This window comes from Typopeltis vanoorti, chromosome 14 (assembly GCF_054136105.1).
Source record: "Typopeltis vanoorti isolate ZY-2024b chromosome 14, IOZ_Tvanoo_1.0, whole genome shotgun sequence".
Taxonomy (NCBI): Eukaryota; Metazoa; Arthropoda; class Arachnida; order Uropygi; family Thelyphonidae; genus Typopeltis; species Typopeltis vanoorti.
Genome location: NC_143562.1, coordinates 104,234,738 through 104,246,977, shown reverse-complemented (window position 1 = coordinate 104,246,977; position 12,240 = coordinate 104,234,738). Strand labels below are relative to the sequence as shown.

General features: G+C 35.8%; 1 protein-coding gene across 2 annotated transcripts in view; it reads left to right on the top strand.

Moving 5' to 3' along the window:
* The window catches only part of ssp3 (SCAPER domain-containing protein short spindle 3), a 460,137-nt gene that overhangs the window by 58,039 nt on the left and 389,858 nt on the right, over positions 1–12,240 (top strand). For both annotated transcript variants that reach the window (XM_090403385.1, XM_090403386.1), the window contains one exon: positions 91–187. In XM_090403385.1, coding sequence (XP_090259511.1) covers positions 91–187 — 97 coding nt within the window. The remainder of the gene's footprint in view (positions 1–90; positions 188–12,240) is intronic.

Below are 12,240 nucleotides of genomic sequence, written 5' to 3'. Positions count from 1 at the left end.
GTTAATAACCAGATTTAAAGTAAGCATAAATATTAAAAACAACTAATTCACATAGTTTTCAACTATTTTCCTTGTTGTTTTTGTTAATAGGTTATAACATCAGATATGCCACAGCAAGTTAAGGAGGAAAAAGATAGTTGTAGCCTCACATGGAATTTATCTCTAGATGATAAAAATGTTTCTGATGGTAACAACTTATAAATTTTTCTGGATTTTTTTTTTTTTAATATCAGTAATGTATATTGTGAGTAATTATTGGAATTAGTGTCATCATTGTTCTGTACCACTTAAAGCTACAGCAGTCAGGTAAAGAAAGTGTAGTAAATGTTTGGGTGTATTTAGCTAAATGAGACATTAGCTGTCTTAATTGGTTTTTAAAACAGTTGTATTTGCACATATTACTTTTATGTATGCCATGTTATGTCAACTTGAGAATATTAATGTATCACATGGTACACTTTTGTGTACTACACCCTTCGACCTTCTGCAGTAAAAATAAAAACAGGTGTTTGACAAGGTTGTATCCTTTCACCAAATTTATTTAATATCTATAGTGAGACAGTGATGAAAAAGATTGAAAAACAAAAAATAGGAATTAGTATCAATTATTTAAAATACAATAATCTTAGATATACTGATGACACCATTCTAATAGCAGAAAACAAAAACAAATCAAACAAATTACAGCAGCTACTAATTGAAGAAGATAAAGAGTTTGGATTAGATATAAATGCAAAAAAGACAAAATTTATGAAAATCTCAAAAGAAAATCAATCTGAGCAGAAATATTCATAAACAATATTAAAATTGAACATACAACAGAATACAAATATTTAGGCACCTACTTTACTGCAGATGGAAAGCAAGATAAAGAAATAAAAATAAGAACAGTGATAGCTAAAGATGCCTTCTGGAAAAATAAAGATCTGCTCAGAAGTTCTGTGAGTATCAAGACAAAGAAAAGAATGACAAGAAGATTAGTGTGGCCAGTTTTCACGTATGGAAGTGAGATCTCTGCATTCAAGAAGAGAGTAAGACAACAGATAATGCTATAGGAGAGCTCTGAAAATCTCATGGACAGAACACATGACAAATACAGATGTCCTACAGAGAATGAGAACACAAAAATCTTTATTACAGAAAATGATCCAGAGAAAGATGAGATTGGCAAGACATGTACTGAGAGGTTCAGCAGGACAGAGGATACTAACGGTTTTAGAAGGAAAAATTATGGGAAAAGGATCAAGAGGTAAAACACAAAGGACATAGTTTGAAGATGATAAGATCATGAACAGGGGTAAAACATAAAGGACATGGTTTAAAGATGATAAGATCATGAACAGGATCACATAACTATGCAGAAACAAAAAGGAAAGCCACCAACAGAGAGAACTGGAACAACATGGTGCTGCACCCTCTCGCTGAGGAAGCTACATGAAGAGAGAGGGAGAATGAAAATATTTAATTTTTATGTAAATTTTAAGGCACAGATTATGGATTTGCAACCTGTTGTCCTTTATTAGTTTAGATCACTTCTAGAACAATGAGTATTTGTCTTCACAGATCCCATGTGCCATTGTAGGATTAAAAGCCAAATGCATTTTTTTAAAATTCATCCCAGAAATACACTTCATCTGCTGTTGGAGAGGGGGGAAGGTGGGGGGGAGAAATTATGACAATTGTTGTAGCAAAGAAAATTACCTAATATTACTGAGATGAACTTGTACCTTTGAAGCATGAGGTAAACCTATTGTGTTTTTTCAGTATATTATGTTTACTGGATATGATATTTTTATGTCATCCTCATCAACAAAAGGTTGTGAAATAGTATTTTTTTTTTTTTTTTTAGAACTCTTAACTATTCAGAGTTATTACAAAATTCACAAACTCTACAGACCAAATGTGGTGGAATGCATTCAAGCCCTCAAGAACCATAAACAGGAATGGTAATTTCATACCAGGTGATGAAAATCATCTACCACCTAAAGACATTCACAAAAATCCTTGCCACAATAGGATTTGAACCCAGAGTTGCTATGTTGGAGAGCAAGGAAATTGCGATCTGCTTGTCCAATCAATGGCATTTTCATTATATATTGCATTTAATAGATAATAATGTAGACATTCTCTGTACATGTCAGTAAAGTATAATAAATCAAAGATAATAATGAATTACTCTTTAACTAGAGAAGAATTTTATGATTTGCTTATTTTTCATAGTTCTCATCTTCCTTTTCATGCTAGGTTCAGTGGCCTGTCATGGTTGAATAATTAGTTTCTAATAAACATGATTACTGCTTATGATAGGGCAGTTCATCATATTTGCTATATCTGAAATATGTGTATTCTTCTGTCCAGTTTGCTTGTTTTGCCAGATGAAAAATGAAAAAAGTTTGAGTTTATGGGAGGAAAAAAATTTGTCACCTCAATCCATATGACACATGCTAACTCACCTTCAGTTGAAAAGCTCTGATAAAGATTCTTAACATCCTGGACTGGATTCAGATGTCAGTCTTTTAAGATTAATGGCATTATCAACACCGACTTAGCTATGATGGCTCATTTATCAAATTTAAGTTATTAAATGAAGTAAATTTTTGATCTTACTAGTACATGTTATATTATGAGTATGATTCTTATTATTTAATACTGGTATTATAATAATGAATTTATTATTAAATAAAGATTATGCCTACTTTCCTAAGCTTGTGCTTTAGAGAAAGGAGTTGCATTGACTTTTTTTTTCACGCCACTCCAGAAAAACAGGAGAAAACTCATTGCTATCTGTATGGCAACTCATTGCTATTCAAATACCTAGCAAACTTGCTAAACTCTTGCATCAGCAAAACAACCTCTTATCTAAAGAACATGGTACATTTCATAGAATGCACCCAAAGACATGAAAATAGAAACTGCTGATCCATTTGCAAGCCTTGATATTGTTAATCTGTCCACCAACATACCAAGAACAACTACAAGACCTATTTCCACTGGATATACAGTGGATCTCTTTAAGCATTGCATTAATAGCACTGTCTTCAAATTTCAAAAAGAATATTTTGAACAGAAGGGAGGATTAGCAATATGCCCTTCCCTTTCTCCCTTGTTAGCAAATTTGTTCATGGAGTGCCAGTACCAGGAAACACAACCTAACGTTTGGCTCAGATATGTCAACGACATATTCATTGTTTGACCTGACTATCATTCAATTAGAAGAATTTCTATCATGCTTGAATAACATTCAGTCTCCTGTTAAATTCAGATAAATTCAGTGGCAGATAAAATACCCTTGCTATTTTATCTGCCACTGCTGAAACCTGCAAAATCTCTCCATCCACTTCCCTAAAAACCTGGTGTCTACAAGATCACCAGTCTGAACATTAAGGATGTAGAGAATGAAAGAAAAGACTGAAAACACTGACAGCATATACATCTGAAACAAAACATCAAGTATTATGGCAACAAGCCAAAATGCACCACATAGATTACGGATTTTTCTCAAGAGTGTTCAAAGAATCGGCTGAAATGATCAAACATCCTTAGCAGTGCAGCATAAAACCAGAGATAATTTTACATCAAGACACACTGGGCTTCTCTAATTAATCATGACATTCACATGGTTACCAGTAGTCAGCAAGAGATCACAAAGTGGCAAACAATGTTATAGTAAATGTGCTTTCTATTGTTTATTTGTGTATTCAGATATTTCACTATGTACCTGTTCTAATCTGTTTTTTTAGTTTATTCACTTATTTCTCTTGATGATGTGAAACATGATAATTTTCACAAAACTAGTTGAGTAGTCAGTAAATTATTTTATATGGCAATTCTATATATGTAGCAAAATACTGGCAAAACATTTCTAATATGTTCTCTCTCCATAAAAACCTATGCAATGATGTCTGATCTCACAGTGAGTCTTTGCTCTCATAAATTTGAAAAATTAAAGAGTTTTACCTTAATTTTTCAAATAAAGAATTTTTTTATAGCACATTAACATTTCTTTTAAGATGCAGAGATGATGACGTTATTTCTCAGTTTTTAAGGTTACACCAAAAATTGACCACTATGCTTTAAGAATTTTCTATGAGATGGAAGTTGCCTTACTAAAAGAATACATAAATCACATAAGGTTGTAACATTCTAAAATTGCTAGCCAGTTCTTATACTCTTCACTCAAAATTATCTTCCTCCATTCCTATGAATATTTGGAACAGTTCAGATAGACTTATCTATGAAAAATCGGAGTACATATCCACAGTCAGCAAAAAAAACTATGAAACCTGATCATTAAAAAAAAAAAAAAACCCTCAAAAGACCAGTAATGAAATAGTCATTAACAATTCTTCATGTACATTATCTGATTCCTGCAATATACACTTTAACACACATGCAGATAGCATTAACCACCCTCTTGTGGCAGCATTGAGTTTTATGGGAGGCCAGGTTTCTTAGTTGTGACAAGCTATTGAGATTACACTTTAAGATGATGGTTTAGAATATATAAGAGGAGAGTAAGAAGGGATGACAATCTAAAATCTATATTATTAAATAATTTATATATGAACCCTTAAAAGTCATACATATTTTGCTAAAATTAACCACAGGACATGAACTAATTCATCATCATTATCACAAACCAAAAGTGCACTGCCTGTTGGTGTCTGATGCCTCCTTCACTATTTTCTTCCACCTTTCCTTGTACAGTGCACATTGTCGCAGTTTCTGTAACCCCATTCTACACCAGTCCTTCATGTCATCTATCCAAACTTGTTATGGTCTACCTTTTCTGTTTACACCATCCATAATACCAAACATGAATGTCTTTATCTTCCAATCCTCGCTTATTCTGCAGATGTGCCTAAGTAATTGCAGCTTCTGTTGTATAATCTTCTGCATTAAATTCTCCTTTGGTTGTAGCTTCTGATAGAGCTCTTCATTTGCGATTTTCTTTACCCATCCTATTCTTAGAATCTTCCTGTAACAAGTTCTTTCAAATGCCAAAATTCTTTTTCTTGATTCCTTATTTATTACCCATGTTCCAGATCCATACAGCGCACTGCTAAAGATGCATATTTCTAATACTCTTAATTTTGTTTGCAGGCTGATCACTTTACTTTTCCAGATGTTATCCATAGCTTTTAGATTTGTTCTTCCCTTTACAATCCTGATCTTTATTTCTTTTTTTACAGTCCAAGTCATATGTCATTTTACTTTCTAAATATGTGAATTGCTCTACATTTTCTATATCAGTTCCATCCACTTGTATCTTTGGGTTTATGTTCTTCTCACCAAATACCATTGCCTTTGTTTTTTTGAAGTTCACAAAAGTCCAAATCTCTTCCCCTCCTCATTTAACTTCAATCATTTTTGTAGTTCTCTTTCGTTTTCTTTAATAATAATAACGTCATCTGTGAATCTCAGATTGTTAATTCTCATCCCATGTACTGATATTCCTTTTGCATCCTCCTTCATTTTATCCATTGGTCTTTTTAAATGTGCAATGAAAATGCTTGGTACTACATGTGGTTCTCCCCATGTAGTACCTCTGCTTGTTCTAAACCATTTTCCCAAATCCTCACCTAACTTCTGTAGCTGCTGCCATTGCATTCTTATAAATATCTTTTAATATGGCTATTAGTTTTCTGTCAATTCCATATGAATCTAGCACTGCTAATGTCATTTTCTGGGTGATGCAGTCAAATGCCTTCTGAAAATCAACAAAGCAGGTATATATGTTTTTGTTTTTTCTCCTTGCTTTCTCTACTATTAACTACATTGTCAAAATCTGTTGAATTGTACTTCTATCTTTCCTAAATCTGCTTGCCCGTCTGCAAGATGTATGCTTCCAATTGTGTTCTCAATCTTTCTGTCAATATCACCATCATCACTTTACCAAGGTGACTTGTCAAAGCAATCATTCTATAATTTTTACATTCTAGCTTATTTCCTTTCTTGTATAATATCACTAATATCGATTTCACCCACTCCTCTGGTATTTTTCCTTCCTTCCATACAATATCGCATAGTTGGCGCATTTCTGTAAACATAGTTTTGCCACCATATTTAATAATTTCTCCAGTGATGTTATTATTACCTGGACTCTTGTGTTTTAGCTGCTTTTTCTACTTCTCCTCTTAAAATGTCCATGTCATACTCATTTTCTTCTTCTCCTCTTAAAATGTCCGTGTCATATACATGGTGATATCTGCTTCAATTTTTCAATCAGTTTCCCAACTCCATCTAAATCTAGTTTTTCTTCAAATAGCTCACTACAGTATCTTGTTTACTGCTATACAATATTATCTTTATTCATCAGTACTTTGCCTTTTTCATCTTTAATTGTGATCTCATTATGATATTTCATTGTGATCTGTTTTGGTTGCCACCTTCTATTAATGGTGCTAATCATTTTGTGCACCTCCCTAGTTTTGTGTTCTCCATTATACAAAAGAATGTGCAGGTAGATTATTATGTTTGTACCCAAATGCTAGGAGTATCAGAAACAAAGTGGTAGAGTTTTGTTACCTTAGTCAATATGTTGAGACCTCAGATTGTAGGCATTAGTAAGACCTGACTATCTGAATCAGACATACTAACTAGTATTGAGTGTAAAGGATACACTATTTTTAGGAAGGATAGAGAGGATAGGAGAGGTGGGGTGGATGATATCGGATGACTTGAATCCAGTTAGAGTTGAGACCTACGATTGTAGTACTACTACTACTACTAATGGTATTTCATGCGCAGTGAGCTTGAAGCCATCTGGTGTGAGGGAATCTAACAAGATGAATTACATATTGGGGGGTTGTTACAGACCTGGTGGATCTGTTGCTAGTGAAGAAGAAATGTATCAGCAAATAGACAAGATGAGCACAAAAAGAGTAAACCTAATGGGAGACTTTAATTATCCAAATATTGATTGTGTAGCAGTAGAATCTCATGAGAAGAATGAAAATGCATTTATTGAGTTGTTGTGGAACAACTTCCTCAAGCAGCATATGACAGAAGGAACTTGAGGTCAAAGATAGTTAGATTTGATTATACTGTCAGAGAGTGTTTCAGTTAATATGTAACTATTCTGACTCTGGTTGGTGACAAGTGATCATGCGGTACTCACTTGGGAAGTGACTAAGTTTATGAATGTTCCATTCAGAAAAGGTTACATGTTGAACTACAAAGCAGGAAATTACGACCAACTGAGGTCATAATTTCCTGATTTTTCTGGATTGGAAGAATATCGACAGTGCATGGGAAGCATTTATTATTATTACCCAAAACCCCATGGAGTCAAAGACTCATCAAGGAGGTCCTTTTATCATACACACAGCTCATCATACCGTGCTTTAAACACACTTAAATTCTCTGCAGACACCACACTCTCAGGCAAGGCATTCCAATCGTTCACAACTCTGCATGAAAAAAAACCTGCTTCTCACTCCACTACTCACACCCTCTTTATACAGTTTCCAGGGATGACCTCTGGTTCTCCCCTGATCTCCCACTATTTTCTGTAGAACCTCTCCAGCATTGATCCTATAACAACCCCTTAATAACTTGTAGGTCTGCTCTATCATATCTCCCCTCTTCCTCCTGTCCACCAGACTCTGCAAGTTGCATCTTCTCAATCTTTCCTCATACTTGACATTCCAGAGGTTAGAAACTACCTTACTCAGTTGCCTCTGGACCCTTTCCAACATCTCTTCTCCTTCTGAAAACTAGGTGACCAAATCTGGGCAAAATAGTCCATGTGTGGCCTAATCAAAGCCTTATACAATGGAACAAGAATCTCCCTACTTCAATGTCCTCTGCATCATTCCCAGAAGCCTTTGTGTTGTCTTCACAATTTTGGCTATGTGTCCCCTAAATTTCATATCCTTATCCACTATCACTCCCAGATCTCTTATTTCCTCCACCTCTGACAATATAGCCTCACCAAGCATAAATTGTGTATCCCATTTTTGTTTTCCAAATTTTGAAACCTTACATTTTGCAACATTCAACTCACATCCCCATTCCTGTGCCCAATCACTCAATTTATTCAAGTCTTCTTGTAAAGCCACAACATCTTCTCTACTCTTCGTGGTTCATCTCAACTTTGCATCATCTGCAAACAACTGAATATCTCCATCCAAATCTTCACCAATATCATTAATATACAAGTTAAACAGCAATGGCCCTAAAACAGACCGCTGAGGCAGACCACTAGTAACTTTCCTTTTCCTGGATATCGCTCCCCCATACACAACTTGTTGATACCTATGAGATAGCCAGTCTCCAATCCAATGTAATCTAATATCCAATTCCATCCACTCTAGCTTGACTATCAACTTATCATGCCAGTAATCTATCAAAAGCCTTTGCAAAATCTAAGTATCCTTCTCCTCTGTCCTTGGAAGCAGTCACTTTATTGTAATAAATAAGTAGGTTACTAAAACATGACCTCCCTTTAATAAATCCATGCTGTCCATGAAAGATAATACCATTGTTGTCAACCCAATTCTGGATCCTAGTTCTCACAAGCTTCTCCAACAACTTAACTACAACACCTGACACACAGATAGGCCTATAGTTTGATGCTTGAGTTTGATCACCTCCTTTATGAAGTGGCACAATCTTGTCCTCCTTCCACTCTTTAGGAACTTGACCCGGTGCAAGACTTATATTTAAAAAATATGTCAAGGCCAGCATCAACTCCTTCAGAATACATGGTGATATATTATCAGGTCCCACAGCCTTATTTACATCTGGTTTGCTCAACTCCCCATACACCTCTTGCTCACTTACAGTCAGTCTCTTCCCCATCATCAACTGCTCTCAATCTCTCCATGAAGTCACATTCACAAGATTGAAAGACCTTTATGAACTGCTCTTTAAGTATCTCCACCACACTTTCTGCAACAGCTGTCTTTATACTATTTTCTCCAATCAGTGTCATCCTTCCATAATCATTCTTTCTTTTGCTGGCTACATATCGAAAGAACTTCTTAGGATTCTTTTTGGCTTCATTAGCTAACTGCTGTTCATACCTCTCTTCAGCTACCCTCACCAACCAAGTCACCTGTCTTGCCTGGTCTTTGTAGTCCTCATGGAATTGGTTATTTCCACTTCTCTTATGCTGCCTCCATAATGCCCTTTTTCTCTGTATGGCATGCTTAATCTCTTTATTCATCCATTTCACACCTACCTTATTTAACCTCACCTTTGGAATACATTTTGACATTGCATCTACTAGATAGTTTTTGAAAATCCCCCAAGCTGCATTGCATTGATCTCTTTTCCAGCTAACTCCTTATTCCATGCTACACCTGCAAGCTGTCTCCTGAGCTCTTCATAATCACCCCTCCCCCATTATAGTTCCACATATACCCTTTTCTTACAGAAGTCCTCACACTGCTGGCAACCACATGGTCACTCTCACCAATTGGTGGGTGATTTGACACTTCATTTATAATTACATCCTCTGATGGGATGAAAAAATCCAAGACCCTCAATCCTTGTGTGCCCTCTGTTACATACTGTCTGAGGTAGTTATTATTATTATTTGTTACCTCCAGGGAGTCCAAAGACTCATCGAGGGAGGGCATCTACTCTACAACTCTGCTTCCACCACTCACAATCCACCAACTGACCGCAACTACACCAACGCCATTTACCTCCGACCGTCACTAGTATTTCCACAGACAATCACAAATATCCATGCCCACGGCAGGATTCCGAACCCCACAGCCTCTTGACTTAGAGCGGACACGCTAACCACTTCGGGCCAGCCAGGCTGGCTCCTGGCTCGCTCCCTTATATCTAGTGCCTCAATCACTCTGCTCATTACTGCCTGGAAAACATACCTTGTGCATCCTCTCATCCAGCACATCTTTAATAATGGAGTCGCCATACAATGCCCTTCACTTATCTTTCATTAACTCTTTCATACCTACTAAACAATACTTAAATGATGCGATATCAGAGTGTGTCCATCCCAAGAGTTTAAAGAATAAATATGGTAGGAGTCAAATGGATGTGTAATCTTATTAAGCAAGAGATTCATAAGAAAAGAATGATGTGGAAGGAATACCATGTGCATAAAGATGATGTGCATTATGAAAATTATAAGCAGCAGGCTAGAATAGTCGCAACTGTTGTATCGAAAGCAAAGTCTGAGTATGAAAAGAAACTGGTGTTGCATGCTAAAACAACCCACAAGAATTCTATTAATATGCTGCAAGTAAAAGAAAGAATGAATATGAAAGGATAACTCTTCTAAATGCAGATGGTGTGAGGGTTAAAGATGCAGAAGAGATTGTTCACTTAACAAATGCCCATTTTGTTTAAAGCTTTCAACCTGGTTTACGTGACATTGAGCTCACTGCTACTTCTTCACTGGATGAAGAAACTTGGGTGTATGAGGATGAGGTTACAGCTGTTGCACAAACTGAATAAGAATTTAGCAATAGGGACTGATGGAATATCAGCATGTGTGTGCTAAAAGTGTTCAGCTGACTGGCTATTCCTTTGACCTGGCTGTATACATCAGTCTTTGTACCATCCACAAGGATGGTACAAAGACTGATGTATCCAACTATCAACCAATTAGTATCTCGGGAGTGGTGGTGGTGGTGAAGATTTTGGAAAAATTGGTTAGGGCTTGCATTCAGAAATGGGTTGACAGTGAATTTCTACTTTGCAATGAGCAACACGGGAACACTAAGGGAAGGTCATGTTTTAGCAACTTGCTCACATTCTATAACAATGTTACCATTGAACTAGACAAGAGGAATGGATACATCATGATGGTTTTGGATTTTGCTAAAGCTTTTGACAGAATACAGCATAGTAGACTGGTGCATAAATTGAAGAATATGGGTTTGGATTATGGAATAGTAATGTGGATAAGAGAATCTCTTACTGACAGATATCAAAAAGTGGTATATGGGGGGGGATGTGATTCTGCAAGATTTATGGTAACCAGTGGTGTACCACAAGAATCAGTGCTTGGTCCACTGTTATTCAATCTATGCATAAATGATATTGTGAAGGATTTGATAAGTGACATACAGCTATTTGCTGATGTTGCAAAGATAGGTAGGGTAATCAGGAATGTTGCAGAATGGTTTGAATAGGCCAAAATTGTGGGCATGGGAAAATGAATGTCAGTTCAATGTCGGTAAATGTGAAGTAATGCACTTTGGTGTGATTAGATATCCAATGTCATATTATATATGTGAGATTATGCTAGAAGAAACTGATGAGACTAGGGATCTTTGAGTGTTAGTAGATAGGAAGTTGAAGTTTAGGAGCCATGTAGCAAAGATTGCAAATACAACTCAAAAGATAATTGCAATGCTGAAACGAATGTTCACATGTAAAGATAAGGATGTCATTTTGCCACTTTACAAGGCCTTTATAAGACTTCACTTGGACTATTGTGTGCAGGTCTGGTCTCCTAGTTTCTGTTGTGATTCTGTCATATTGGAGAGAGTGGAAAGGAAAGTGTTAAAAATGATATCAGGATTATGGGATATTGATTATGAAGACAGATTGAGAATTTGTAGACTGCTGACACTAGCAAACAGGAGAAAGAGGGATGATATGATATGATTGAGACTTATAAACTTCTGAAAGGGTTAAACAATTTCAATTAATGAAAATTTTCAATTTACGGAGAGTGGGGAAAGGACAAGAGGGCATCCTTGGAAACTGAGAATGAATGCTGCGAAGAAGGGGAGTTCCTGACTCCCTGAAGGTATCTCTTAATAATAATAATAATAATAATAATAGTCCTGTTCTATATTATTGCATTGAACTTCTAACCATTTCATCTTATCTATTCTGACTGCTTTTTTTCACCTCATTCCACTTTCTTCTATATTGCTCCTCTGTTTGTTTTGATGTATCTTTTCTTCTCCTCAACATTCTCTTCTCCTTTATTAACGTCAGTGTTTCCTGTCTAATCCACTTCTTCTTGATCTTCTCTTCTTCTGGTACTGTTTCTTCAACTGCGTCTTCTATTGCCTTCATTACGCCTTTCACTTAGATTAGAATTTTTTTCTTTTTCCACACTTTTTAGTTTCTCCTTTAACATTGATCTGTACCTTCTTCCTATTTCAGCTTCACTTATTCTTATCTCTTCGTTTCTGATGATGGGATTTATATTTTCTTTTTAATTTCAACTTGATGTTTGTAGTCACTAAGCTATGATCATAATCTATATCTACTCCTTGAAAAGTTTGACACTGCTGTACT